This window comes from Bubalus kerabau, chromosome 13 (genome assembly GCF_029407905.1).
Source record: "Bubalus kerabau isolate K-KA32 ecotype Philippines breed swamp buffalo chromosome 13, PCC_UOA_SB_1v2, whole genome shotgun sequence".
Lineage (NCBI taxonomy): Eukaryota > Metazoa > Chordata > Mammalia > Artiodactyla > Bovidae > Bubalus > Bubalus kerabau.
This window is the reverse complement of record NC_073636.1, coordinates 4,337,666-4,364,567: the sequence shown is the minus strand read 5'-3', so window position 1 is coordinate 4,364,567 and position 26,902 is coordinate 4,337,666. Positions and strand designations below refer to the sequence as shown.

Here is a 26,902-nt window from a genome sequence, read left to right as displayed (position 1 = left end):
CGCTGGGAGCAGCTGCGTTGTCACAGGGCAGAGGGCGACAGGCGTCAGCATCTCCTGCTGGGCGGGGAGTGAAGAATCAGGAGGACGGTCCCCAGAAAGGGCAGCTCCTGCCACTCATGGGTCTCTGCCTCAGTTTCAGGGAGGTCGTGCGTCACCATGGGGAGCGTGATACCCGACGGGGCCAAGTGGGATGCCGACTGCAATGCCTGCCAGTGCCTGGACGGGAGGGTCGCCTGCTCCAAGGTAGGTGCGGCCTGGCCGCCCTCATCCCGAGGCCGCGTGGACTGCCACTGGGCACCTCCTGAGCCGTGCTCCGTCTGTCTCTGCAGGTGTGGTGTGGCCCCCGCCCTTGCTCACTGCACAGAGGGCACAGCGAGTGCCCCAGCGGGCAGAACTGCGTGCCCATCCTGGACACCCAGTGCTTCGTGCGCCCCTGCACCGGGGTGGGCGAGTGCCGGTCATCAAGCCTCCAGCCCGTGAAGACCAAGTGCGCGTCCGACCCCTACTACCAGGACAACTGTGCCAACATCACGTTCACCTTCAACAAGGAGATGATGTCGCCGGTACGGAACATTTCTGGCTGGCTCTGGAGAGGTGGGGTGTGTCCGCTTGCCCTAAAGCAGAGACATCATGAGCTCGGATCTCTTCCTTAGCCTGGATTCTTGTCCTTCACCAAAGCTCGGCTTGCATGCAGCCTCCCTTTCAAGTAAACAGCAGTCTTTTTTCATTCCTCTCCCTTACACACGTGTGGATTTTAAAATATCATTCTAGGGTCTCACCACGGAGCATATTTGCAGCGAACTGCGGAATTTGAATATTTTGAAGAATGTTTCTGCCGAATATTCGATTTACATAGCTTGCGAGCCTTCCCCTTCTGCAAACAATGAAATACACGTGGCCATTGTGAGTATGAGACCCATTCACACCTAGTCCTTTCACTGGAAGTAGCACAGAAAGCTCACTTGGCTGGTATCCAGATGAACAGATACATGGAAGGAGAGCTTGACGTACATGTGTGTTAGGAGCTCAGTCGTATCCAACTCTTTGCAACCCCATGGACCATAGCACACCAGGCTCCTCTGTCCATAGGATTTCCTAGGCAGGAATAATGGAGTGGGTTGCCATTCCCTTCTCCAGGAGATCTTCCCAGCCCAGAAATCCCCAGCTGGGTCCTCCAGCACTGTAGACAGATTCTTTCCCGTCTGAGCCGCCAGGGAATGGCATACATGTATGGTCAAATAATTTTGAGTAAAAGTGACTGGTGAGTGTCCCTGACCCCCTGGGTCTGATGCTTCCTTTTCCAGTCTGCTGAAGACATCCGGGATGATGGAAACCCTATCAAGGAGATCACGGACAAAATCATAAATCTCGTCAGTAAACGTGACGGGAACAGCTCGCTGATTGCTGCCGTTGCAGAAGTGAGAGTTCAGAGGCGTCCTCTGAAGAGCAGAACAGGTAGGTGGTGGGGTCAGGGTCCCTTTCTGTGGGGACCGTCCTGTCCAGCTCATCAATAAGACCAGCACAGCCTACATCCAGGGAAACCCCCAGGCGGGAAGTTACCTGTCGGTTCCCTGTTCAAGGACCCCCATTTTTAATTAGCAAGAAGACAGAGGCCGGCTGACATGACTGGATCCCATGACTGTGGGCAGAGGTGGCCTGACTTGTCCCCTGCCTGCGGGCTGTCTCTGGCTGCCAGGCACCGCCCTGGCAGAGTGTTGCCGTACCCTGAGTATGCATCTTCGTGGAGCCTGCTTGTGCTCTGGGGTTGGGGAACAGTCCATCCTAAGCACAGCTTTGATGAATGGCTCAGTGGCCCTGCAGGGCAGCTGGAGTCCCCCGGGGATCCCTGGAGCATCACTGTGCTATAGCTGGCAAGGGACTCCCGGGGGCGTTGGAGCCATGCGTCCCAGGGCCCTCTTTCTGAAGATTCTGAGAACCACTCATCTCATGAGCTGTCTCAGTAGCCGGACTCCCCACCCCTGGCCCAGACGCCCCTCCCCACACGGAGGTGGGCACCCGTATGGGCTGCCGTTTGGCCTGGTCACTCTGGGGAGGCCGGCAGGGTCTCTGAGGACGCCGGGAGGGATGGTGCGGGTGGGGAAAAGGCTGGGGCTGTGGTGTGGTTCACCGGGCTCCCCGCCGCCGCCCTGCCGTGCAGATTTCCTGGTGCCGCTGCTGAGCTCGGTGCTGACCGTGGCCTGGGTTTGCTGCCTGGTGACCGCCTTCTACTGGTGCGTGCGCAAGCGCCGGAAGCCGGGCAGCCACGCACGCGCGGCTTCCGAGGATAACACCACCAACAACGTGCGCGAGCAGCTGAACCAGATTAAGAACCCCATCGAGAAGCACGGGGCCAACACGGTCCCCGTCAAGGACTACGAGAGCAAGAACTCCAAAATGTCCAAAATAAGGACACACAACTCGGAGGTGGAGGAGGATGACATGGACAAGCACCAGCAGAAGGCGCGCTTCGCCAAGCAGGCCACGTACACGCTGGTCGACCGAGAGGAGAAGCCCGCCCATGGCACGCCGGCCAAACACCCCAACTGGACAAACAAACAGGACAACAGAGACCTGGAGAGCGCGCAGAGCCTGAACCGCATGGAGTACATCGTATAGCAGACGGGCGGGCGCTGTCCAGGGGCTCCCGGGGCTTCCGCTCCCGCAGCCGCCCTGTCTGTCGTGTTCCGGCCCCACGCTGTCCTGGATGTAGAGTCCCGTGTTAATTTAAGTTCTGACAAGCTGGCTTACACTGGCAATGGTAGTTTCTGTGGTTGGCTGGGTGGCACCACACCGCGCAGCTATGCAAACACCGGGCCCCCCGCCCCTGCCTGCCCGCACCTCCGGATCAGGCTCCCAGGAGTACGCCCAGCTTCCATTTCTGCCAGATGTCCCGATGGTGATGCAGTCTTAGGATCATAGTTTTTATTTATATTTATTGACTCTTGAGTTGTGTTTGTATATTGGTTTTATGATGACGTCCAAGTAGTTCTGTATTTGAAAAGTGCCTTTGCAGCTCAGAACCACAGCAACTATCACAAATGAGTTTATTATTTATTTTTTTTATTGTATTTTGTTGTTGTTGGGGGAGGGGGGACTTTGATGTCAGCAGTTGCTGGTAAAATGAAGAATTTAAAGAGGAAAAATGTGTCAAAAGTAGAATTTTGTATAGTTATGTAAATAATTCTTTTTTTTATTAATCACTGTGTATATTTGATTTATTAACTTAATAATCAAGAGCCTTAAGACATCATTCCTTTTTATTTATATGTACGTGTTTAGAATTGAAGGTTTTTGATAGCGTTATAAGCGTATGGCTTTATTTTTTTGAACCTATTTTCTTATTACGTGTTGCCTATAAGCCAAAATTAAGGTGTTTGAAAATAGTTTAAGACAATAGAGTGGCCTTTTGTGCCTGGAATACTGGTGGAATTTTTTTTTTTTTTCCGTACGACGTCAGATATTTAAAACCCCGACTGAGAGGCAGTTTGAGAATTAGTCTAGAACAGGTGTTTTTTTTAAGACTTGAAGAGAGACAGGCAGATGATCTGCTGCCTAGCAGTTTAAGGGAACAAGGTGAGCTATGACTAAACATAGCCAAAACGTGAGTGGTTGAAGATCAATAAAAATATCAAATTAATTGTGTGAAGTTGGAAGCACACCAATCTTATTTTGTAAATTCTGATTTCTTTTCACCATTCGTTATATAAGACTGATTTGATTTTTTTATCTACTGCATTTAGGGAGTATTCTAATAAGCTAGTTGAATACTTGAATCATAAAATGTCCAGTAAGATCACTGTTTAGATTTGCCATAGAGTCCACTGCCTGCCTTAAGTGAGGAAATCAAAACGCTATGATGAAGTTTAAGTTCAAAAAGGCTTATTCAAAACTGATTTTGTTAGTTCACCATTGAGACCGTGAAGATCCTTTGTATTGTCCTCTTAGTGTTATACGAACATAAACATGCATCTTTGTGTTGTTCCTGGCAATACATTTTGAAAAGTCATATTTATTAAATTTTTTGTACGAAAACATGGACCAGTGTGGCCTCTTCTGAGCTTACGTAGTTTTGCCCAGCTGTGCCTCTGCCGCTGGCCTGGGTCTGTCTGGTGACCGGGATGAGAGAAGCAGGCTGTACTCTTCGGGGACCCAGAGCAAGAATGGCAAGCCTTTTCAGCCATCACCTTCATCTTAAGTTCTTGAAACCCCTCCCAGAGAGGCTGCTGTGAAGCTGGAGCTGTGAGAGCCCCATCTTCGGGGTCTTGATGCCCTTGTTATTTGACAGCGAGTGTGAATACTGCTTGAATAAACACCACTGGATTAATGGCCTGCAGTGTGGATGTGAATTGTTTTGAGCAACTTTGGGGCGATACCCACCTTAGAGGGTTTTAAATAGCTTGGAATCGGTGCTGAGGGATTAGGAGGGAGGCAGGATGCCTTCTCTTCCTCTCTGGCTACTTGGATGAATAGGACTGTCCTGGCGTCACTGCGGACCACACCCTCGAGGCTTCTGTGCATGCTCCTGCCTCCAGGCTGGCATCCAGGAGGTGGTGATGCCAGGCTCTGGGGGTGAGGGCCCATCTCACCACTCATCACCTTGCTCCCAGGGGTGAGCTGCCACCAGCCTCCCTCTTGGTCAGCCCTGGGAGCCGGCACTGGGCTGTCCCACCGGTGACAGGCAGGAGAGCTGTGGGCAACAGGTGTGCCCGCATGGTGCCAGGGGTGTGTGTGGGGGGGCCTTGCTTCTGGCACCTTCTGCGTGGAGGCTGAGCCGCCAGTGACGGGCTCGTGGACAGCTTCCAGCAGCTTCAGGGAGCTGCCAGGAGTGCCCTCCTCTGTGCAGGAAGCCCCAGCTTGCCCTCCTCCCAGCCTCTGCTCTCCAGCTGTACACCCCATCCAGTCTTCATGGTGCACGTCCAACTGGAGCACCAGGCTGAGCGCAGGAAAAGCCATGCGGATACTGATCTTGCTTCATTCTTGGGACCCTTCTCTTTCTACCAGGTTAGGAGCTGTGTCCCAGCGGGTGTCGTGGTTAAGAACGGATGGCAGGTCCCTGTTCCTTGTGCATGGTCAGGGGTGGGGACGGAGTTCTGGCTCACCTGGGAGGCGGCACCAAGGACAAGCACCGAGACGAGCCTGGTCCCCAACGGCTCCCCGTCTGGGCGCGGCTCTCTGCAGAGTTGGGTGGTCCCCATGACGGCTCCCCTTCTGGGTGCGGCTCTTTGCAGGGTGGGGTCAGAGGGAGGAGCAGACAGACCAGCAGGACTAAATCTGAATTACAACACTACCTTGCTCTAGTGGTTTGTAAACTTGGATTCTGCAGGACCCCCAAATTCCCTGGGTAGTTGTCAGATGCTTGTGTGCCAAGAAAAACGTTTGATGACCTCTGCAGTTCTTTGTTCTAAGACAGGAGTGATCTTGTTATTTCAAGGAGCCGTCTACGCAGGACACACTGGGTGGTGGAAAGGAGGAGACAGGCTCATCTGGACACAGTTCGAAGCCAGGACCTTGGTTGTTAAGGGCGGGTGTCACCTTTCTTCAGATAGCAGGCATCCTGCACTGGAGTCCTGGTTGTCCTGGGGGCAGGAAACTGCAAGAGAAAAGCCCCAGAACCTCCCCCCCCCCCCAACCCCGCCCCCGGAAAGCTCTGTGCCCTCTATAATCAGGCTCTGGAAGATGAAGAATTTTCCAATCAGAAACATGATGAACTAGAATTCCAACATTAGTACATATATACCATGAAACTCCAGGAAAACAGCAGCTCAAAGCTGGTTGCTTTAGGATGGGAAACTGTCCTAGGATTCTAGATGTACATATACAATGTAGACTTAGAACAGAAAAGGGAGTATAGCTTGACTAAAAGTCAAGTGAGACTGGGTGATGAGCAGAGAAGCAGAACTTGCAAAGGGGTTTCTCTTAAATGCAGAATCCCAGGCCTGGCCCCTGACTTGCAAGCAGGGCCTGGGAACTTATAGTTCAACAAGCTGTCCCCTCCTACCCCCACCCTCCGCAGCTTAGGTATGGCAGACTTTGAAAACAGCTTCCAAAGTATTCAAGCTCTTCCGTTAATTACAAGGTTTTTCCTCCTTGTTAAACTGAATTAAGCAGTCTGGAAGCCAGTTTGTTGCTCAATTGCCACCTGACATCATTTTTAAGTAAATCAATTACACTACCCCTTGAGCAAGTTGTGGTGTAAGCGCTTCATTTTATTGGCTGATCTGAGGGGTCAGTGAGTCAAAGTTAACTTATTTGGTAATCTTTCTTAGGTAGCAAAGAGCCCAAGGAATCAGCCTGTGGGTTTGCCACATTTCCGAACAGCATACACCTGTTGACCCCAAAGTGAGCGAGTGTGTGGTGAACAACCAGTTGCTTTTAAAGAAAAATACAAACTTCCACTGGCCTGCAGAGGTTTGCAACTCGGGCTGAGCGAGGTTCCAGCACTTCCGCTTCCATGGAGGCTTGCTTTCTTGCCTCTGCTGGGAATGAGAAGCAGGAGTCAGAGGTTCCGGAGCTGGGAAGACACACCAGCGCTGGGTTATGGGAAGCCTCCTCCTGCTAATGTGTATTTATACTTTGTAAGCTCTGATTCATCCGAGCCTTGAAACAGAAATCTGCTTCCTGAGGTTCTGTTTTTAAATAGATAGTTTGCAAAAACAACAATTATTTTTCTTAACATTTTTTTTCCATCCCACAAGCAGCTAAACATCCCGACTCAGGCTATGTCAGGCTCCAACTATGCCAACAGACAGCTTGGCTATCAGAAGTAGAAGGGTGCCCAGGGCAGTTCTGTGGGGTTCTGGCCCCAGAAGTCTTAAAAACAGAGTTCAGAAACCATTAGGGCATTCATGTTGTGTCACTTTACGTCTATGCGATATTCCTGGGTCTTAGAATAAAGAACTTCCCCTTGTGAACAACTAACTGCTTTCCAGTGATGGTTAAGGGCAAGTGGGGGTGATGGTTGCAGGGCTCGGGTGCTGCCGCCTGGCACAGAAGGGCTGCACACAGCGTGGCACCCTCTGAGATTGTGTCACGAGGGTGCGGCTCCCCCGCTTTGGACATAAATTCTACCTGTGTTACTTGCTCTTGCATGCCAGGCACAGGCTCCTGGCTTAGACTGCGTTTCTTTCAAGTCCTGGGCAGCTTTTACAAGTCTTAAATTATGTATCATTATGCATGGGTCCAGTATTAACCTGTGATAGGCAAGTTGGGGAAATTAACTCGGTGAGTAAAGACTCTAAAGTCCAATAAGAACCTTGAATCGAGGCCTGCCCACTGACTTACCTGCCCCCCCCTCCCAACGCTTCCCCCGCCACTCTCCACATCAGGGCACCCAGGAGCTGAATTACCCAGAGGGCGAAAGCAGATGGCGGCAACAGCTTTTTGTTAAAGGGACCCTCTCCTGGCAGGGACAGCGGGGCTCCTCCTCCATCCCAAGGGAACGCGAGCTGGCAGCTGGCTTCCTAATGACAGGTCCGCACCCAGACTGGTTGGCCCCGGCTCTGTTTTCCACCTGAAGCGGGAAAAGCTGCTTTACTTCAGCCTTTCTCAGAAAAGTGCAGCTGAAAAGACTTCATGGGAGACTCACTGGATATTAACGCAATCGAAGACCTTCCCAAGCAAAGGATCCGCCCTTCCTTTCCCAGGTGGGAAAACTGGGATCTAGAGAGGATCAGAGACCCATTACAGGTCAGACCGAGTAAGCAAGAATTAGGGCTAGAATCTGGGGCTGCCAGCTGGGTTGCCGTGTTTTCAGCATCTTCTGGGGATTTGTCAGGTTTATCTCCAGATTCTGCCCTTGATGTGATTGTCAAAGATGCAAACTTGGGAAGTGAGCAAGGGACCAAAGTGAAGGCACAGGATGCCACCACAAAGTCAGTGTGACCATCCGAGCTTGCCTCCTCCAGACTCTGCCTAGAAATTGACAGCTTTACGACCCCACGAACAATGCACATTACCCAAAGCAAAGGCAGACATGGCCCCGCTCCTTTGGAGGCGAGTCCCTTGTTCTTGGCCAGCTTCGGATTTCCTTTTGAGTTTCTGCTTCACGGAATTAGAAAATGAATCGCAGGAAAAGAGGGTGAGAAAGGAAAGCAAGCGACAGCAGCCTACATCCTGCCCCTCCCTCTGCGTTGCACGCACAGGCGCACCTCACCGGGTTTTCAAGAGGGTCCTTTCGGCAGCAGCCGGGAGGGGCGGGCAGGATCAGGTGACTGCCACTGAACAGGCCTGCTCTCACAGCCCCTCCACCATGCTTGGCTCCAGGGCAGGCTACAGAGCAAATAGCACCCGACTAGTTAAAGGACTAAACTCCCAGGCAGCTGAACGTGATGCCATCCGTGGTCAGGGCCAGCATAGACACATCCGGGGATTCCCGGAACCACCCGTGGGCCACTGGATTCCTCCACGTGTGCCCACCTGCCGAGGAGGGGCCGGAGTGGATCCCACGTCTTCAACCTGTTGCTCATGCTGGGGAGCCCAGAATTACGCGCTTTATGCTAAAGTTTCCTATGCGCCAAGGCACCCTCGAGGACCCATTTAGGAAAACGCTGTCCTGGAGACAGAAATGTACACCGCCCCCCCAAGTTCAGGATGATGACAGTCAGATATCCTCGGGGGTTTTCTGGCTCCGCAGGACGGTTTCTGGAAGTGTTTTTGAAAGAGTCCAAGGCACCAATCAGAAAGGAAGAGCACAAATGTGAAACAGCAACAGGTTTGCACAAAACTAAGGACGAAGTGGCCAAGACATAAAAGAAAAGGAATGTGGGGGTGGGGCGCTGAGCGAGGCCTCCCACCTCGCTCAGCTGCGTCCATGGCTGGCATCTTTACGTTTGCGAACTGTGAGTTCTTGATCCAACATGGGTAAAAAGGCCTTTACAGAAGGTAAACTGATGCAGTTACTATGGAAAACAGTACGGAGACTGAACTGTTAAACAACTGAAAATAGAGCTAACCATATGATCCAGCAATCCTACTCTTGAGCATATATCTGGAAAAGATGAAAACTTGAACTGACAAAGATACATGCACCTCAGCGTTCATAGAGGGGCTTCCCTGGTGGCGCAGATGGTAAATAAAGAATCTGCCTGCAATGTGGGAGACCTGGGTTTGATCTCTGGGTGGGAAAGATCCCCTGGAGAAGAGCATGGCAATCCACTCCAGTATTCTTGCCTGGAGAATTCCATGCACAGAGGAGCCTGGCGGGCTACAGTCCATGGGGTCGCAGAGTCCCACATGACTGAGCGACTAACACTTTCACATTCAATGTTCATCGCAGCACCATGTAGAACAGCCAAGACATCTGTCCATCAACAGATGAATGGATGAAGCAGATGTGATATGGAATATTATTCAGCCACAAAAAGAATGAAATATTGCCATTTGCACCAACATGGATGGGTCTAGAGATTATCATACCAAAGTGAAGACAGACAAAGATAAATATCATCAAATCAGATCAGATCAGATCAGTCGCTCAGTTGTGTCCGACTCTTTGCGACCCCATGAATCGAAGCACGCCAGGCCTCCCTGTCCATCACCAACTCCCGGAGTTCACTCAGACTCACATCCATCGACTCAGTGATGCCATCCAGCCATCTCATCCTCTGTCATCCCCTTCTCCTCCTGCCCCCAATCCCTCCCAGCATCAGAGTCCTTTCCAATGAGTCAACTCCTCGCATGAGGTGGCCAAAGTACTGGAGTTGCAGCTTCAGCATCATTCCTTCCAAAGAAATCCCAGGGCTGATCTCCTTCAGAATGGACTGGTTGGATCTCCTTGCGGTCCAAGGGACTCTCAAGAGTCTTCTCCAACACCACAGTTCAAAAGCATCAATTCTTCGGCGCTCAGCCTTCTTCACAGTCCAACTCTCACATCCATATATGACCACAGGAAAAACCATAGCCTTGACTAGACGAACCTTTGTTGGCAAAGTAATGTCTCTGCTTTTGAATATGCTATCTAGGTTGGTCATAACTTTCCTTCCAAGGAGTAAGCGTCTTTTAATTTCATGGCTGCAGTCATCATCTGCAGTGATTTTGGAGCCCAGAAAAATAAAGTCTGACACCGTTTCCACTGTTTCCCCATCTATTTCCCATGAAGTAGTGGGACCGGATGCCATGATCTTTGTTTTCTGAATGTTGAGCTTTAAGCCAACTTTTTCACTCTCCACTTTCACTTTCATCAAGAGGCTTTTGAGTTCCTCTTCACTTTCTGCCATGAGGGTGGTGTCATCTGCATATCTGAGGTTATTGATATTTCTCCCGGCAATCTTGATTCCAGTTTGTGTTTCTTCCAGTCCAGCGTTTCTCATGATGTACTCTGCATAGAAGTTAAATAAACAGGGTGACAATATACAGCCTTGACGAACTCCTTTTCCTCTTTGGAACCAGTCTGTTGTTCCATGTCCAGTTCTAACTGTTGCTTCCTGACCAGCATACAAATTTCTCAAGGGGCAGATCAGGTGGTCTGGTATTCCCATCTCTTTCAGAATTTTCCACAGTTTATTGTGATCCACACAGTCAAAGGCTTTGGTATACTCAGTAAAGCAGAAATAGATGTTTTTCTGGAACTCTCTTGCTTTTTCCATGATCCAGCAGATGTTAGCAATTTGATCTCTGGTTCCTCTGCCTTTTCTAAAACCAGCTTGAACATCAGGAAGTTCTCGGTTCACATATTGCTGAAGCCTGGCTTGGAGAATTTTGAGCATTACTTTACTAGCGTGTGAGATGAGTGCAATTGTGCGGTAGTTTGAGCATTCTTTAGCATTGCCTTTCTTTGGGATTGAGTGAAAACTGACCTTTTCCAGTCCTGTGGCCACTGCTGAGTTTTCCAAATTTGCTGGCATATTGAGTGCAGCACTTTCACAGCATCATCTTTCAGGATTTGGAATGGCTCAACTGGAATTCCATCACCTCCACTAGCTTTGTTCGTAGGGATGCTTTCTAAGGCCCACTTGACTTCACATTCTAGGATGTCTGGCTCTAGGTCAGTGATCACACCATCGTGATTATCTGGGTCGTGAAAATCTTTTTTGTACAGTTCTTCTGTGTATTCTTGCCATCTCTTCTTAATATCTTCTGCTTCTGTTAGGTCCATACCATTTCTGTCCTTTATCGAGCCCATCTTTGCATGAAATGTTCCTTTGGTATCTCTGATTTTCTTGAAGAGATCCCTAGTCTTTCCCATTCTGTTGTTTTCCTCTATTTCTTTGCATTGATCGCTGAAGAAGGCTTTCTTATCTCTTCTTGCTATTCTTTGGAACTCTGCATTCAGATGTTTATATCTTTCCTTTTCTCCTTTGCTTTTCGCTTCTTTTCTTTTCACAGCTATTTGTAAGGCCTCCCCAGACAGCCATTTTGCTTTTTTGCATTTCTTTTCCTTGGGGATGGTCTTGATCCCTGTCTCCTGTACAATGTCACGAACCTCATTCCATAGTTCATCAGGCACTCTATCTATCAGATCTAGGCCCTTAAATCTATTTCTCACTTCCACTGTATAATCATAAGGGATTTGATTTAGGTCGTACGAGATCACTTATATGCGGAGTCTAAAAAACAATAATACAAATCAACTTATTTGCAAAACAGAAACAGACTCATAGCCAGAGGAAAAAAATCTTGTGGTTACTAAAGGCAAAAGGGGAGAGGGAGGGATAAATTATTATAGAAGTATGGGATTAAAAGATACATACCACTATATATAGAATAAACAATAAGTGTTTACTGTATAGCAAAGGGAACTATATTCAGTATCTTGTACTTATCTGTAAAGCAAAGCATCTGAAGCTGTACACCTGAAACTAACACAATACCAAGTCAACTGTAGTTAAATTCAAACAGACAGGCCTCTGCCTCCGCCTGGCTGGCCGCCTGTCACCTTCGCCTTCTCAGCTACCGAGCCCCGAGTAGTCAGGGCCTGCACTCCGGAGCCACACCGCCTTGATTTCCCTGCAGCACTCTCTTTCTTGAGTCCTGGCACCAGTATCTTCTGCCTGGGCGGTGTTAGGCTCACACCACTGTGGCTCAACAGAAGTCACTGGGCTTTGGGGTTTAGACAGGCCTGGATTCTCAGTTCTGCCACTTACTAACTCGTGAAAGTTTCCAAAATGCTCTGTGCCTCAGTTTCCCCATCTGCAAAATGGTGATAAGAAATGTGTGTCACTTGGTCAGTATTCACAGAAAGGGAGGGCAGCAAGAAAGAACGCACTCTCTGTATTTCTCTAAGTCACGTGAGACCAGAGTCCATTAAAACATGAAGTCCAGCTAGATTTCAATGACTGTCTCCATTCTCACTTTTTAAAAAATCTTTTGGCCATACTGCACAATGCGTGGGATCTTAGTTCCCAGAGCAGGGATCAAAACCCTTGCCCCCTGCCTTGGCAGCATGGCCTTCTTCTCACTTGGTGGCACTGGACCACTGAGGAAGCCCCCCATTCTCTCCTTTGAACTGCACCTGTATTAGAGAAGAGCCAAGGGCTGCTGGAGCTGGTGGTGGATGGTCCCTAGAGACTCCTAGCCCCTGGTTATTTGACCAAACACTAATCCAGGTCCTACTGTGAAGGGATTTTTTTTTTTTTTTACATAATTAAAGTTACCAAATCAGTTCACCTTAAAATGCAATGATTATCCAAGTGGAGATTTAAAAGCAGGGAGTTTTCTCTGGCTGGTTACAGAAGAAGTCAGAGAGATTCAAAATAGGAAAGGGATTCAGCACAAGGGGTTTCTGCATTAGGTCCTGAGAAGAGCCAGAAGATGCTGAGCGCTGCCCCCGGCCAGCCACCAGCAGACCTAGTACCTGTGTCTCTGACTTGGAGAGTCATTCCTCCCATGGCGGAGCCACCCGAGGACGCTTTGCTAGATGCCCCAGGCTCCGCCCAGGCAGGCTCCACCCTGCTCTGCAGGCTCATGGAGCAGAGGGCACTGCAAGAGGCTCACAGGAAAGCATGCGGAAGGAGAATATACACAGCAAAGCAAAGCTGCTGTTTCACAAGCCCTGTCCACACCGGCATCATTTGGGGAAGGTCTTCCAGGCCCCTCCTGCGAGAACACATTCCCAGCTCTGGCCCTGTGTGTCCCATGGAGATTGGAGGTCGTCCTGATTGACCATTCCCCTCCTCCCTCTGACAGCAGGCACAGACGTATGGGTTGGTCTCAGTCCTCCCAGGCACCCACGGTGGGTTTGGGAACGAGCACTCCACATTCTTCTCACCAGCTGAGCCTGTGAAGGAACTGAAAGGGCCGTAGGAGCCACTGGGCCTAGAAAAATCCCCAGCCAATCCATCACCTGCTCCTCTGGAGAAGGATCTGTCTGTCCAACCGAAGATCCAGAGGCAGGTGGGGAGAGGCAGGCATGGCAAGTGAGAGCCGGGGCCATGTCCACCAGGGTGTGTCCGTGAGCACGTCTGTGTGTACATGTCCACTAGTTTGTGTAGCAATGAGTATGTGTCCACAAATGTGTGTCCAGGATTGTGTCCGTGTGTCTGAGTGTGTCCATGAGTGTGACTGTGTAGATGTGTCCATGTTTGTGTGAGTTCATGAATGTGTCTGTGTCCATGAGTGTGTGTGCATGTGTCCATGTGTGTCTATCAGTGTCTGTGTCCACCAGTGTATCGTGTGTCATGAGTGTGACTGTGTAGTGTGTATGTACGCCCATGTGTAATGTCTTTATGTGTGCATCCACTACTGTGTGCCTGTGTGTCCACTAGTGTGTGTCTGTATGTTCATGATCATGTCTGTATGTGTCCATAAATGTTTGTGTCTAAGTGTGTCCATGAATGTGTATCTGTGTGTATGAGTCAATGTGTGTATGTCTGTGTTCATGAGTGTGTGCATCTGTGTTCATGACTGTGTATGTATATCCATGAATGTTTGTGTCCATGTGTCTGTCTGTCTGAATGCGTGTCAGTGTGTGTGCATCCACTACTGTGTGTCCATGAATGTGTCTGTATGTCTGTGTGTGTCCATGAGTGTGTGCGCATGTGTCTAAGTGCAGAGACAGGACTGGTAACAGAAGACCGGCGAGAGGAGAGGGCGTGGGAGCCTGGGACCTTATTTATAAAAGCTCTTCTGCCCTGAAGCAAGTCAAACTCCCTGCTGAGGAGCTGCTTTTTCTTCCTCCCTTTTGAGCCTCGCTGCTCAGCTGACCTCTCCCTCACAGAGGTCACTGCTCTGCTCGCCCTGGGCACCCGCCTTCTGGGACTGGATCGCTGTGGAAGCCTGCGGAGCACAGAATTCTTCAGCGCTGATTTCTGAGAGAAAAGCTGTAATAAAGCTCATGAAGCAGCCTTTTTTTTTTTTTTTTTTTTAAAGAAATATATGCATGTTATGATCTTTGGGTAACTGTGGGAAAAAAAAAAAAAAACAAAACAAAACAGAAAGCAAACACGAAAACTGCATAGCACGACTCCCCTCCCACAGCCTGCTTCACCTCCTAAAATAAATCAGGCTGGGGGATGAATGAGGTTTTACGAAATGTAAGTGAACTTAAAACACAAGGTCAGCATCTCTGTCGTAGGTAATCCTTCCGAGGATGAGAAATTCTCCTCTTTTTCCCACAGGGTTATTTCAGATGTGCTTTCTGAGCCAAATTATTTTAAAAGCGTTCTTTCTTCCACTGCCCTGCTAAGTGTGAACTTGAGATTCACACGCACTTTTGAGAGCTTATTAATGATATTAATGATAGTGGATCAAAGGCAAAGCCCACACAATTACTTAGGTGCTTTAAAAACTCATCTTCTGTAGGAGGATAACAATGTCTCAGTGCCTACAAAGAGGAAGCTGGGCTCTGATGTGTCAAGTGTAAAGCAGCAGAGCTAACACAGGGGGACTTGCAGAAGAGAGAACGGGTCTCTCTGTAGGAGTAAAACGTACACCTACTGGTACCTTGTCACCTAAGCCGTTTCCAGTTTCCAGTAGAAACGTTTCGTTTGGTTTTTGGAGTGTATCTGCTTCACAACGTTGTGGTAGTTTCTGCGGTACAGCAAAGTGCATCAGCGGCACGTACACACGTACCCCCTTTCTCTCGGGCGTTCCCACCCCCACCCCACGCCCAGGTCGCCACAGAGCCCGAGCTGAGCTCCCACAGCTGTCTGTCAGGCACACTTCTGACCTGCACAAAGCCCTTCTCAAGGATACTCAGCTCTTTGTAGACCCTGCCTCTTCTAGCACCCAGTATTTAGACACACAAAAACTGCCACCCCTACTTTTAAACAACAGTTCTGAACTATGGCATCTCATGGGAATTTGAGGAGCTTTTAAAACCGCCAATGCCTAGGCCAAATCTCAAGGATTCTGATTTAACTAGAAGCTACCAATGACCCACAAGGTCCTTCCAATGTGTGGCCAGTGTCCATACACTGAACCCATTTTTAACCAGACAAGTTTTAACGCATAGAGTGGTACACTTACCTCGGGGTTCTACGGAGCCAGGTGTGGCACTTACTGTCAAAGGTTATTGGACAGATGAAGAAACCGAGGCCTGGGAGGTTATGTGACTTGTCTCCAAACCACAGGAACCAATTGGTGGCAAAGTACCAGGGTTGGCAGCAGCAGCAGACAGGGAAGAGTGGCTTTCCTGGGCTGGCACTTGGGGCCTGTGACTGAAACACCAAGAAATGGCTTGGGTGCAGTGGCTCTCAGTGTTTCATGCATAACTAGTCAGGTGTATTATCCCAATCTGATATTGAAATGCTTCTAAAAAATTATGCATAGGATCCAAAGGGAAATATATTTGCAAGCAACCAGAGAGGCCTCGAAACCTGTCATAAGAGGCAGCGCAGAGGAGGAGGTGGCCCAGGACTTCACTCAGTGCTGCACTTAGGAAATGGAAAGGAATCCCTTTGGGAAATGTCAAGATTCTCTGGAAAGAAGTCAAGGTCACATACTTTAACCCCTCACTAGAGGAGTCTATCTCAGCTCACAAATGGGAGAAGTGGGAATATAGCTACATTGTAAAGACCACCCCTAGTCTTACATTTAATCACAACATCTGCACAGGGTGTTCCAGGCCTAAATTTTTAGGGCCAATGGTTCAAATGAGGAGCTCCTTTGATTATTTTAACAGTCTTCAAACCATCAGAACTGCTCCAAGGAGGAAGAAGTCTCCAACCAATAAAAGATGATTTTAAATTGTGTGTTCAGAAAAGGGCATTTTGAATGCATATTCCTTAGGATTAATTAATTCACTTGCTTTAAAGAAAAGTGATACACACTAAAACAATTTTATTTTTTATTCATGAAATAGGTTCATTTACAACTACACACTAATTTCATCCCCTAGGAATGCACAACCATTGAAACTATTTTAGTGTGTGTTAATCGCTCAGTTGTGTCCAACTCTTGCAACCCCATGGATGGTAGCCCACCAGACTCCTCTGCCCATGGGATTCTCCAGGCAAGAATACCAGCGTGAGTAGCCATTCCCTTCTCCAGGGGCTCTTCCAGACCCAGGGATTGAACCCAGGTCTCCTGCTTTGCAGGCAGACTCTTTACCACCTGAGCCACCAGGGAAACTATTTTAGTAGCTGAAACCAAACAAGAGAGTAAGGTCAGTGGGAGAAGACACCTCGCCTGGTGATGAAGGCAGCGACTGGCTTTCTGCCTTGACTGAAGAACATCTACTCTGGGGCTCTGCCAAATCCACATCTTTAGGGGACTTCCCTGCTGGTCCAGTGGTTCAGACTCTGCCTTCTGATGTAGCACATGTGGGTTTGACCCCTGGTTGGGGAACTAAGATCCCACATGCTGTAGGGCAACTAAGCCTGAGTGCCACATCTAGGGAAGGCCGTGTGCCACAACCGGAAAAGCTTGTACCCCGCAATGAAGAGCCTGCATGCTGCCATGAAGTGAAGGCCCAGAGCAGCCACAATTGAAAAAAAAAAAAAAAAAAACAACAAAAAGCCACACCCTTAGTTGCCTGGTCAGGTGCTCTGGGATCAAATGTATGGTTTTCCTCATTTTACTGATTTAATTAACAAGATTTTTAATAAGTAACTGTAATGGCAATCATGCTGCATAACACAACTTACATGATTAAATCCAACCCTGAAACTGAGCAGTTCTTGACAGTTAAAGGCAGTAACTTCATCCACTCAAGTCCCTTCAGTTCAGCTACAAATACATTGACATGTATTTGTTCCGTGTCTTGTTAAGTAAACACAGAAACCAATTGAGAGGGAGTTCTGCAGATTTCTGAGGATCTAATTATACCATAAATTGTAATACCCGTGATCTATATGGTTAGACCTCTGCCCTGAGTGATTATCTGAATTAACTTCACTTTACAACGCTTAATTTATTTGGTACCGAAGAAGACTTTAAACTGTTTAACAGAAATCAGCTTAACTTTGTTTTCCTACTTGTTCCAACATGTTTCAATTGATTTGTATGTCAATAACAAGGTTTGAACTCTCCTGTCCTGACAAACCATGCATGGAGATTTCCTCATGAAAGAAAAGAAGAAATGAAAAGGATTTCTATATGCAAGCCACAGCACAGCATGCTGGAGAGTGGTGCTGGCTCTCAGGAAAGCCAAGGGAGGACCAGTCACCAGAACTGTGTGTCAGACTGCAGTGGGGCCTGCCCAGAATGAATTCGAGGCCACGGGATGGCAGCACCGTGACCCCAGCACTCTCCTGTGATGGTTCCCTTCCCTCCTGTGCGCTGCCCTCTCCCAGCTCGGCCTGAAGTCAAAGGCCACCAACATGCACAATTCAGGTTAAAGTCCAAATAAGACACTGAAAGCAAACAAACTGTGATCCCATTGATGTTTTCAAGATATATCTTGAGAAACATTTTTTAGAGAGAAGCTATGTTCTCCATAAATAAAACTACATAGGGCTTTTGGGACTCGTGCTTTTTATTAAATGAAATACATTTTCCTACTTTCTTCATTTAAAATGAGTGAACAAAAGCTACAACATTTATTCCTCTCTGCCCAAATGTTTGCTCCTTTGCATTTCACAATTTACATGCACGGCTGGATGACAGGTAACCTCCAGAGGCAAAGAAAAGAAAAATGTGGAAGAAAAGTCACACTGACTGTTCTCAGACATTTATGGATATTAAAAAAAAAAACAAAAACAAACCAATCTATTAAAAAGTCATTTGGAAGCACATGGAGGTGAATTAGAAGCCATGACATTGAGAAAGTTAGGGAGTTCAAAGTTATAACATTAATCAATAGGATCCATATTTCTTCCAAGCATTAGAGTTACAGGAACTTGAATATACATTTAATTTGGGTTATTAAGTGAGTGGCTGAAGAACTTATTCTTTTTAACCAAGAATACTGACAGAGTCTCAGATTTGTAGATGAATTACTAAGATTATCAAGAATATCAAAACACACCCACTTCCAGCAGTAGAGAACCAAGTCTTCATTTCCCACCTAATAAGCAACAAAAAAACCTGGCAGCCATTTTCCCCTCTGAACTTCCAAATATCCAAAGAATCAAACAACCACTCAAGAAACAAGAGAGCCAGGGGTGTTTCAGACATGTGGAAGGAAAATGCTTAAAGGCGAAATTCCTCAAACACATGCCCCTGTGCAGAAGCAGAAAGTTGGTCCCTTTGCTAATACTGTTAAAACCCATGTACATGAAGGCTGTGAGAAAGACCCTATTGATCTCAGCTGTGCAATGACACAGCTTTTAAACAACTTTTCTGTTTTTAAATTTCGGCCGCACTGGCTTTTCACTGCATTGCACAGGCTTTTCTCTAGCTGCGGCACACTGCCTTCTCTAGTTGCCCCTCAGCATGTGGGATCTTAGTTCCCCGACCAGGGACTGAACCCATGTGCTCTGCATTGGGAGATGGGAAGTCCGAAACTCAGTCATCATTATATCCACAAATACATCAAACTCTAAAGCCAAGAATTTTCTTGAAAGATAATCATTAAACATACAAGTACTGGCTTTAACCATCAGGCCCAGATTAACTAATGAAATAAAAACCTGATAAAAACTTTCTCTGGTGCCTCTAGTTCAATCAGCTCCCCCTAGTTCTGGGGCAGGCAGCAGCTATTGGGATGGCTCTTCCTCATTCCAGACTCTTCCAGGGAGCTCACTGTTTCTTGGCCTATCACCTGGATTGTAATTTTGTGCCCTCTCTGCTTAAACTACTGCAACAACTGTTTCTGTTTAAGACTCAACAACACACTGTGAGCCCATCTTCAGTGACAAGCACACCCAGAAAACGGGTGACTCTGAGAGAGGGCTCAGGACAGACCATGTTCTATCACCTCCTCAGGAGGGTTCCACCCTGGACAGTCTGCACTTCCTGGAGGAGTGGACTCCGCTCCACTGTGGTTGGTATTCTGCTGGGCTACCTCTTCTACTGTGGAGCCCAGTGAATGGAGGCACCTGGGGGAAGATTAAGAGCTAGGAGGAAGAGGAAGAGACGTCAGTAGGCAGGGCTAAGTTCCTGGTGGGGATGGTGAGGCTGGGGTCCCAGGAAGGGAAGAAGTCTCCAGAAGAGTCTGGAGCATCAAAGAAGAGGGCCTGCATCCGTAGCCAGGCATGGCAAGGAAGACTTAGCTTCAGGACCCAAAATAGCGCCATGAAATTCGGCTGCCTCTTCATGAGTCCTGCCCTACAATCTAAGGAAAGGCAAGTTGGGGATGGACAGAATGAGCTGGGAGAAACCACTAATCTTAAGAATGAACTTACACTGTGTCCATTTCCATATTCTTTTATTTTGTTGGGCTTTTCCTTTTTTTTTTTTGCTAACTCCTACACTTTGGGGAATATCTTGATTTTCCGTGTTACTAGGGAGGAGGTATTACTTCAAAGGACCACCCAATGTTGAGCAGGAAAAAAAGACACATTTGATGGGTGGCCTTTGAATATAGTTTCCTTCCTTATTTCAGAATAAAACTTGGTTAAGAAAATCTACTGTAGTTGTCCATCCAAAATAAGTCATTGCTATGATTCACTACATGACATTTCAGCAAGTCCACTGGAGTCAACAGTGGGTGATCCTGCAAATGGAATGCTCCTGGTGTGAAATCTAAGCTGCCCGTGCAGCCTTCCAAGTGGGGAACTGCAAACTCTGCCCACTGAATTCCTTTTGGGCTTGGATCTGTTCTGAACTTCACCAGAGTCTTAAAGGTGGGGGCAGGGGCAAAGGGTAGGGACATGCCTGAACTACAAGAAAGAACAAGCCTTTCTGACGTCTACCCCTAATGTCAGGCCAAACTACATGTAAATGTCCTGCAACTCAGCGCAGTCACAGCTCCCAGGGTGCTGTGGCCACCATGCTTAAGGACCTGGGAACAGTGCTTCACACTCTGAGCCAGATGCTTCTTAAGTCTGAGGGGGCATGACGGCTGCATGTCCACACACGGGCCCTGCTGATGTGCTGGGGGCCAGGACAGTCAGGCTGCAGGAAATCAATCCCAAGGGGTCTGCAATTAGCCCGGGGGTTGCCAAACTTGAGCAGGTTTCAGAATCATCCAGTTTCTCATTCTGTAGGTCTGGGTGGGGCCCAGGCTCTGCCTTTCTCACACACTTTCAGGTATGACGCTGGGGCCACAAGCAGATGGGGTGACCCATAAGCCTGTTCCTCCACTGCTGCCCGACTCAGGCTGCAGGGCAGGAGGACTGGCCAGCAAAGACAGCATCATGGTCACTGTGTGCTTCATGCAAGGATGTGACGAGGCACACCACTGGTTTCTTCATGTGCTTCCTCTATGGATGCTGTCACCGCCGACAAAGCCAATGGCTCTTTAGCACTCAAGTAAGTTTCTGACGTTAAAGTGTGAACCAGAAAGGAGCAGTGCTGTCAGACAAGCTCCTGGAGGCTACTGATTTGAAAGTTAAGCCCAATGCAGGTACATATCTTCTACTGAAAATGATCATTTGAATTCCTATAAGTCATGGCTTCTAGGCACACTGCTCAGTTGTCCCAGGTCTGGTCACGACATCCTCCACCACGGGGTTGCAATCCTCTTCTGTGAGCAAGTAGCTGCTTCCACCCTTTTCTTTTCTTGGTTGGGCTGCCCTGAGTCAGAGCTAAGCTTTCAGTGTTTGTGGCTGAGTTGTGCCTGCCCTGGCTTATTTTTCGTAAGATGTCTGGAAGAGAGAGTTTTCCAAAACATGCAACTCTTCATTAGATGCAGTTTCTGCCAAATCTTGTTTCAAAAGTAACCCTGGATCTGACAGTTCTCAAGTTGGCAGGACCCTGGCAACTTTGCTTTTCCCACTATTATTTCCCTCAGGGCTAATCAATCACTTCTAAGAGAAACTCTCTTGTGGTGGTCGGAGTCTCCCGCAGGGTTGCGCTTCCTGCATTTCTGCGGTGCTCCAGCCCCTCGAGGACTCTGCTTTGGACCAGGGAATGCTGACTCACAGCCACAGACAAGGCTCCTGCTTAGAAGCCCGGTCTGCAACCGCACCCTGGGATGAGGTTTCTGCTGCTCCTGGCCAGGCCTGATGACCTTTCTCCAGCTTCAGAGCAGGAAGCCCCTGGTGGGTCTCAGATGCCTTCCTGTCATCCTCCGCCTGTCCCATGGCTGGGGGGCTGGATGAGGCTGGCCGCCTTCTCCTCCTCCATGCTCCCTTTGCAGACACCAAGTCACTGGATGCTCCCACACTGGTCCTGTTGCTCCGAGAGCCGCTCATGGCGCTGCTTTTTGTCTCAGTTCTGTTCACACTAAAACAAACAAAGAATTTTTTGATTTGTAAACCTGTGATGGCCAGGTTTCCTTCGGAGTCCCCATGTCATATTTCTTACACTTGAAGCAGGAGGCATGTGTTAACTTCCCTTCTCCTCACCCCACTGGCCAATCTCACAAAAAATCCCAAGTGTCTGTTGATATGCAGACTGGATCAAGCAAGAGCTTTCACAGTTTCTAACACACTGGGACACACTTTACTTATTGATCACTGGGTAACAATGGCATTATAATGGAGTTCATATTTTAAAGGCAGAGAGGCATTCATTTCAGATGTTAAATATCAACATTACCTATATTTGATATATTGATTTTTTCCCCAGAAGCAAATACACAGAGCAAAGTCTCTCTGTGTGTGTGTGTACATACAAGCATGTTCTTTTATGCACACACAAACTTTTCTATAACACACAGAAACTTTCTAAACTTTCCCTTGTCTATAACACACATACAACAGACAATGCAGATTGTACGTGTGACATTCACTTGGAGGAGCAGGATAGAAGCTGGCCAGGGAGATTTTACAGACCAGAGATTTTGGCATATATTTGTAGACTTGTGAATGGAAAGAAGTTTCTTGAACCACCAAACTCAAAATATTGAGGCTGAAATATTTCTTTAGGTTAAGCTTTCATCTGGAAACCAATACATGTATTCATATTCTTACTACAGCTATCATTCTCCCAAAGATTATCATAATGACATGAGGGTCAGAAGAGGCCCCTGAGGAAAGCAGTGTATGTTTCCCGATTTGTCTGGGGTTGCTTGGAAAGTTGTACAAAACACCATCAACAGGTGCTTTTCATCTTCAAAGTGTTTGTCACTAATTACTCCTTGCAACATACCTGTGAAGCCAGGCCTTGTTTCCCACTGTCCAGAAAGCAAGAGAAAAAGTCTGGAAGGTAGAAAAAGTCCCAACTCTGTGACTTTGGACACGATCAGTGCCAGAGGGGCTTCTGTGATTAGGGTCCATGCACTCTTGCTGAATTCTAGCCCTCGTGTTGTGTCCCCATCTATACAGACAGTTTGGAGAGAACAAGATGAAACCCACAGGACCTACATTTCTCGCAGAACGTTTCTCCTGGGCTCTGCCCCGGAAGGAAGTAGTTGTTCCACACACCCAGTACGATCCCCTGATGCTCCATGGAGAGCTCTTCCCGGCTGCTGCAAAAGACAACAAAGTCAACCAGTAATCTGTTAACTGCACAGGAGAAAAACATTTCCATTCCAAATGCTCCAGTGAACAGATTTAGTTTGGTGAGGATAGGATGAAACTACATAGTGTTAGGTTATTTTAATTTTTTTCAGTCTAGAATGTCCTATGACAAACCTAGACAGTGTATTAAAAAAGACATCACTTTGCTGAAAAAGGTCCGTATAGTCAAAGCTATGGTTATTCTAGTAGTCATGTATGGATCTGAGAGTTGGATTATAAAGAAGGCTGAGCATTGAAGAAGTGATGCTTTCAAACTGTAAAGCTGGAGAAGACTCTTATGAGTCTCTTGGACTACAAGGAGATCAAACTAGTCAGTCTTAAAGGAAATCAATACTGAATATTCATTAGAAGGACGGATTCCGAAGCTGAAGCTCCAATGCTTTGGCCACCTGACGTGAAGAGCCAACTCATTAGAAAAGACCCTGATGCTGGGAAAGATGGAAGGCAGAAGGAGAAGGGAACAACAGAGGATGAGGTGTTTAGATAGCATCACCGATGCAATGGGCATGAATTTGAGCAAGCTTCGAGAGATGGTGAAGGACAGGGATACCTGTCACGCTGCAGTGCATGGGGTCACAGAGGCGGACCCAATTGTCGACTGAACACCACCACTTCTCTTGGATTCCCAGTACACGTTTCATTCATGAATGTGTGCCACAAACATGCAAGATGGTGACTCCAAGCCATCCGGGAACTCTCGGCCAGAACCAAGAGCTCTGAGGCCCCGGATGTGACGATGCCCGAGCCAGGTGACCACGTGGCTGTGGGCCTGGCCTTTCAGAGAGAACTGGGGGCACAGTGGTCTGTACCCTGATGAACTTCAGAATTCTTACATCTGCTCCATCTATAAAAATAGAGTATGGCCTTTGCAAAACATGTCAAGAGTTCAGCCTTTCAATACTGGTACTTTGAAAACCAGAGTTTGATATTCCTAGTTACTAAAACACTCCCGAGTTATTTCCCGCTTAAACTAACAGCACTAACATGGTTTTAGATAATTCTTAGGTTATCTATCTATCCTTACACACAGAAGCTTCATAAATAAGTAGCTATAAAAAGTACAAATCTCCCAACCATCATCAATATTGACCAATTTCTTTCTTTTGGAAAGTTGTTTCCTTTTGGTTAGCACATAGATAATTCAGACAAGGTGTTAAATTCTTTCAATTTCTAGTATGTTTCTCAGTACCCTTCTCCATGAAATTTCATATTAAAATGTTGCTGCCACAAGGAATGGTATTGGTAAGGTACCAGCAGATCTACACTGGAAGTAAGACCGACACACCAGAGAGCCTAGTAGGCTGCAGCCATTGGAATGATGCCTGCATGTCCCACAGAGCGATGCTACGAACTTCGTCCAATCACTGCCCTGCACCACTGAGCACCAACCTTTTGCTCTCATGAACTCTCCTGAGGTTTAGACCTGGACCAATGTCACTCAGGGTCTAGTTATAACCTAAGTCGGTTTTAAGAGTTAGTGAATAGAATAGAATTGGTTTTATTGGATTATACTGCATTTTGGGGCTTCCCTTATGGCTCAGCTGGTAAAGAATCCAACTGCAATGTGGGACACTTGGGTTTGATCCCTGGGTTAGAAAGATCCCTTGGAGAAGGGAAAGGCTACCCACTCTAGTATTCTGGCCTGGAGAATTCCACAGACTGTATAGTCCATGGGGTCACAAAGAGTCAGACTTACAACTGAGAGACTTTCACTTTCACTGCATTTTAATGCTAGTCCCTTTTCTTTCCCTTAAGACTTCCTGTTGTTCAGTCGCTAAGTCCTGTTCCATTCTTTGCAACCCCAAGGACTGCAGTATGCCAGGCTTCCTTGTCCTTCACTATCTCCTGGAGTTTGCTCAAACTCACGTCCATTGAGTCAGTGATGCCATCCAACCTTCTCATCTTCTGTTGTCCCCTTCTCCTCCTGCCTTCAATCTTTCCCAGGATCAGGATATTCTCAATGAGTTCTTCGTATCAGGTGACCACAGCACTGGAGTTTCAGCTTCAGCATCAGTCCTTCCAATGAATATTCAGGATTGATTTCCTTTAGGACTGACTGGTTGATATCCTTGCTGTCCAAGGGACTCTCAAGAGTCTTCTCCAGCACAATTCAAAGGCATCAATTCTTTGGCACTCAGCCTTCTTTATGGTCCAACCCTCACATTCGTACAAGAATATTAAAAAAATCATAGTTTTGACTATATGGACCTTTATGGGCAGCGTGATGTCTCTGCTTTTTAATACACTGTCTAGGTTTGTTGACCCAAAAGTGTTAGTTTAAAAGTTAAATGAGAGAGAGAGAGAGAGGAAGAGACAGAGAGAGAGATTGAGATTTATGTGTGAAACGCTTCTAAACATGCCCTGTAAGTACAGTAGATTTTCCCCTTACAACCACACCCTGTAAAGTGCTGTATTTTCAGAGCTGCACAATTAACATAAGGAGCATGAGTCAGGCTTTGAACAACTCTGTGGGAACCAGAAAGCCTTTTGCTATTAGGAATGATGTAAATTCCCCAAGGCTGGAAGAAGTCCACAATGGAGGGAGACAGGGTCATAAATAACAACAATGGATACTGCACAGACCACAAAACATAAGGCCGTGATACAGACACTTTTCGCATCTCACACTGGATTTAATCGCTGCCTCTATTTATTTATTTTTTAAGCTTAAAGAGCACTCTGCATTTCCTATGGGAACTTCAAAAACACCTCTAAAAAACAGGACAATGAACTCTCATCCCGAATTCTTCTGACAACAATGGAGGAAAATGTCCTTGAAAGAGAAAAAACAACAAAAACAACAACAGCAAGAGTGACAGAAGGAAATGTCCAGCTCAAAAAGTGCAAAGCCTGTGACTTCATATTTTCAAAAAAAGAAAGAAAAATAAATAAATAAAAAGAAGAAAGAAAAAGGCAAGGCAGGTCTCCTGCTTACAAATTAAAACCACATTTGGCAATTTGTCAATTTGTCGAAGGAGGCATATTTACATTTGTATGAAGACTGGGTGGGCGGGGAAAAAAAGAGGTTAGACTCCTTCAGCCCTTGAACTGTCAGAGCTCATTAGAAATCTCTCATTCTCACATCTCCAGGGTTATTCACACCCCTTTGTCACCACACTGCAGCCTCCGGTGCCCTGAACAAGTACTCTAGAGGAAGCAGCTCTCACCTGGGAACAGGATATCCCATGGGACTCATCCTGATTACTAATTGTGTCTCACATCTGGCATCAAAATGCAACTGTAGCTTATCCAGAGGCAAGAATCTTAAGGCTGTGAAGGTGGCAAGTGCCTCCAGGGCTTACCCGGGTGACCCTGCTTCTTTCCAGATTCTATGTGACTAACGACCCTGACACTATCTGCAAAGAAGACAGACAAACACAACATACTCCAAAAGGCTACTGGTAGGCTGTCCCTGGTGGCTCAGAATCTATCTGTAATACAGGAGACCTGGGTTCAATCCCTGGGTTGGGAAGATCACCTGGAGGAAGGCATGACAACCCACTCCAGTGTTCTTGCTTGGAGAATCCCTTGGACAGAGGAGCCTGGCGGGCTTCAGTCCATGGGGTCGAAAGAGTCAGACACGACTGAGCGACCAAGCACAGCACAGCACAGGCTGTCCAAAGCCCAGAGAGAGCACCCCACAGGGACTCAGGATTTAAGAAACAGGTAAACCAAGAGGATTTCTTTGGGCCATCATCAATCACCATGATCCCTCACCACTTGGATGCTAGCTCAGAGTCCAGCTAAGGAATACAATGCTGCAACTATGGCCAGCCCCCTCTCTCAATTATTTATCTTTGGTAGTATGTTGAGGATTGTGGTTTTAAAAATTTTCACCTGTGAAAGTGTTAGTCACTCAGTCATGTCTGACTCTTTGTGACCCATGAACTGTAGCCCACCAGGCTCATCTGTCCATGGAATTTGGGTTGGCTTGTAAAGCTGTCCACATACAGTTTCAGGAAAAAAAACAAACAGCAGTAGGGCAAGGCTACTGGACCCAGAAGTCTAATTAGGGAGAC

The 26,902-nt window shown here is 47.4% G+C and overlaps 2 protein-coding genes and 1 long non-coding RNA gene across 4 annotated transcripts in view; 1 reads left to right on the top strand and 2 right to left on the bottom strand.

Moving 5' to 3' along the window:
- JAG1 (jagged canonical Notch ligand 1) overlaps positions 1–4,329 on the top strand; it is a 44,474-nt gene extending 40,145 nt beyond the window's left edge. Inside the window, exons 22-26 of the mRNA XM_055543400.1 lie at positions 134–243; positions 330–563; positions 772–903; positions 1,305–1,455; positions 2,159–4,329. Coding sequence (XP_055399375.1) covers positions 134–243; positions 330–563; positions 772–903; positions 1,305–1,455; positions 2,159–2,616 — 1,085 coding nt within the window. The 3' untranslated portion in view covers positions 2,617–4,329. The remainder of the gene's footprint in view (positions 1–133; positions 244–329; positions 564–771; positions 904–1,304; positions 1,456–2,158) is intronic.
- Positions 4,330–6,143: 1,814 nt separating this feature from the next.
- Positions 6,144–8,234, bottom strand: LOC129626189 (uncharacterized). 2 transcript variants are annotated; one of them, XR_008701807.1, is made up of 3 exons: positions 7,956–8,234; positions 7,347–7,510; positions 6,144–6,511 (listed from the first exon to the last, which is right to left on the bottom strand). It is a non-coding gene; the product is annotated as an uncharacterized LOC129626189 (long non-coding RNA). The 2 variants fall into 2 exon arrangements; XR_008701808.1 differs by having other exon boundaries at positions 6,145–6,476.
- An 11,433-nt stretch (positions 8,235–19,667) lies between these two features.
- The window catches only part of SLX4IP (SLX4 interacting protein), a 225,532-nt gene continuing 218,297 nt past the window's right edge, over positions 19,668–26,902 (bottom strand). Inside the window, exons 10-11 of the mRNA XM_055543391.1 lie at positions 22,728–22,831; positions 19,668–21,645 (exon numbers count right to left, since the gene is read on the bottom strand). Of these exons, the coding sequence (XP_055399366.1) occupies positions 21,339–21,645; positions 22,728–22,831 (411 nt within the window). The 3' untranslated portion in view covers positions 19,668–21,338. The remainder of the gene's footprint in view (positions 21,646–22,727; positions 22,832–26,902) is intronic.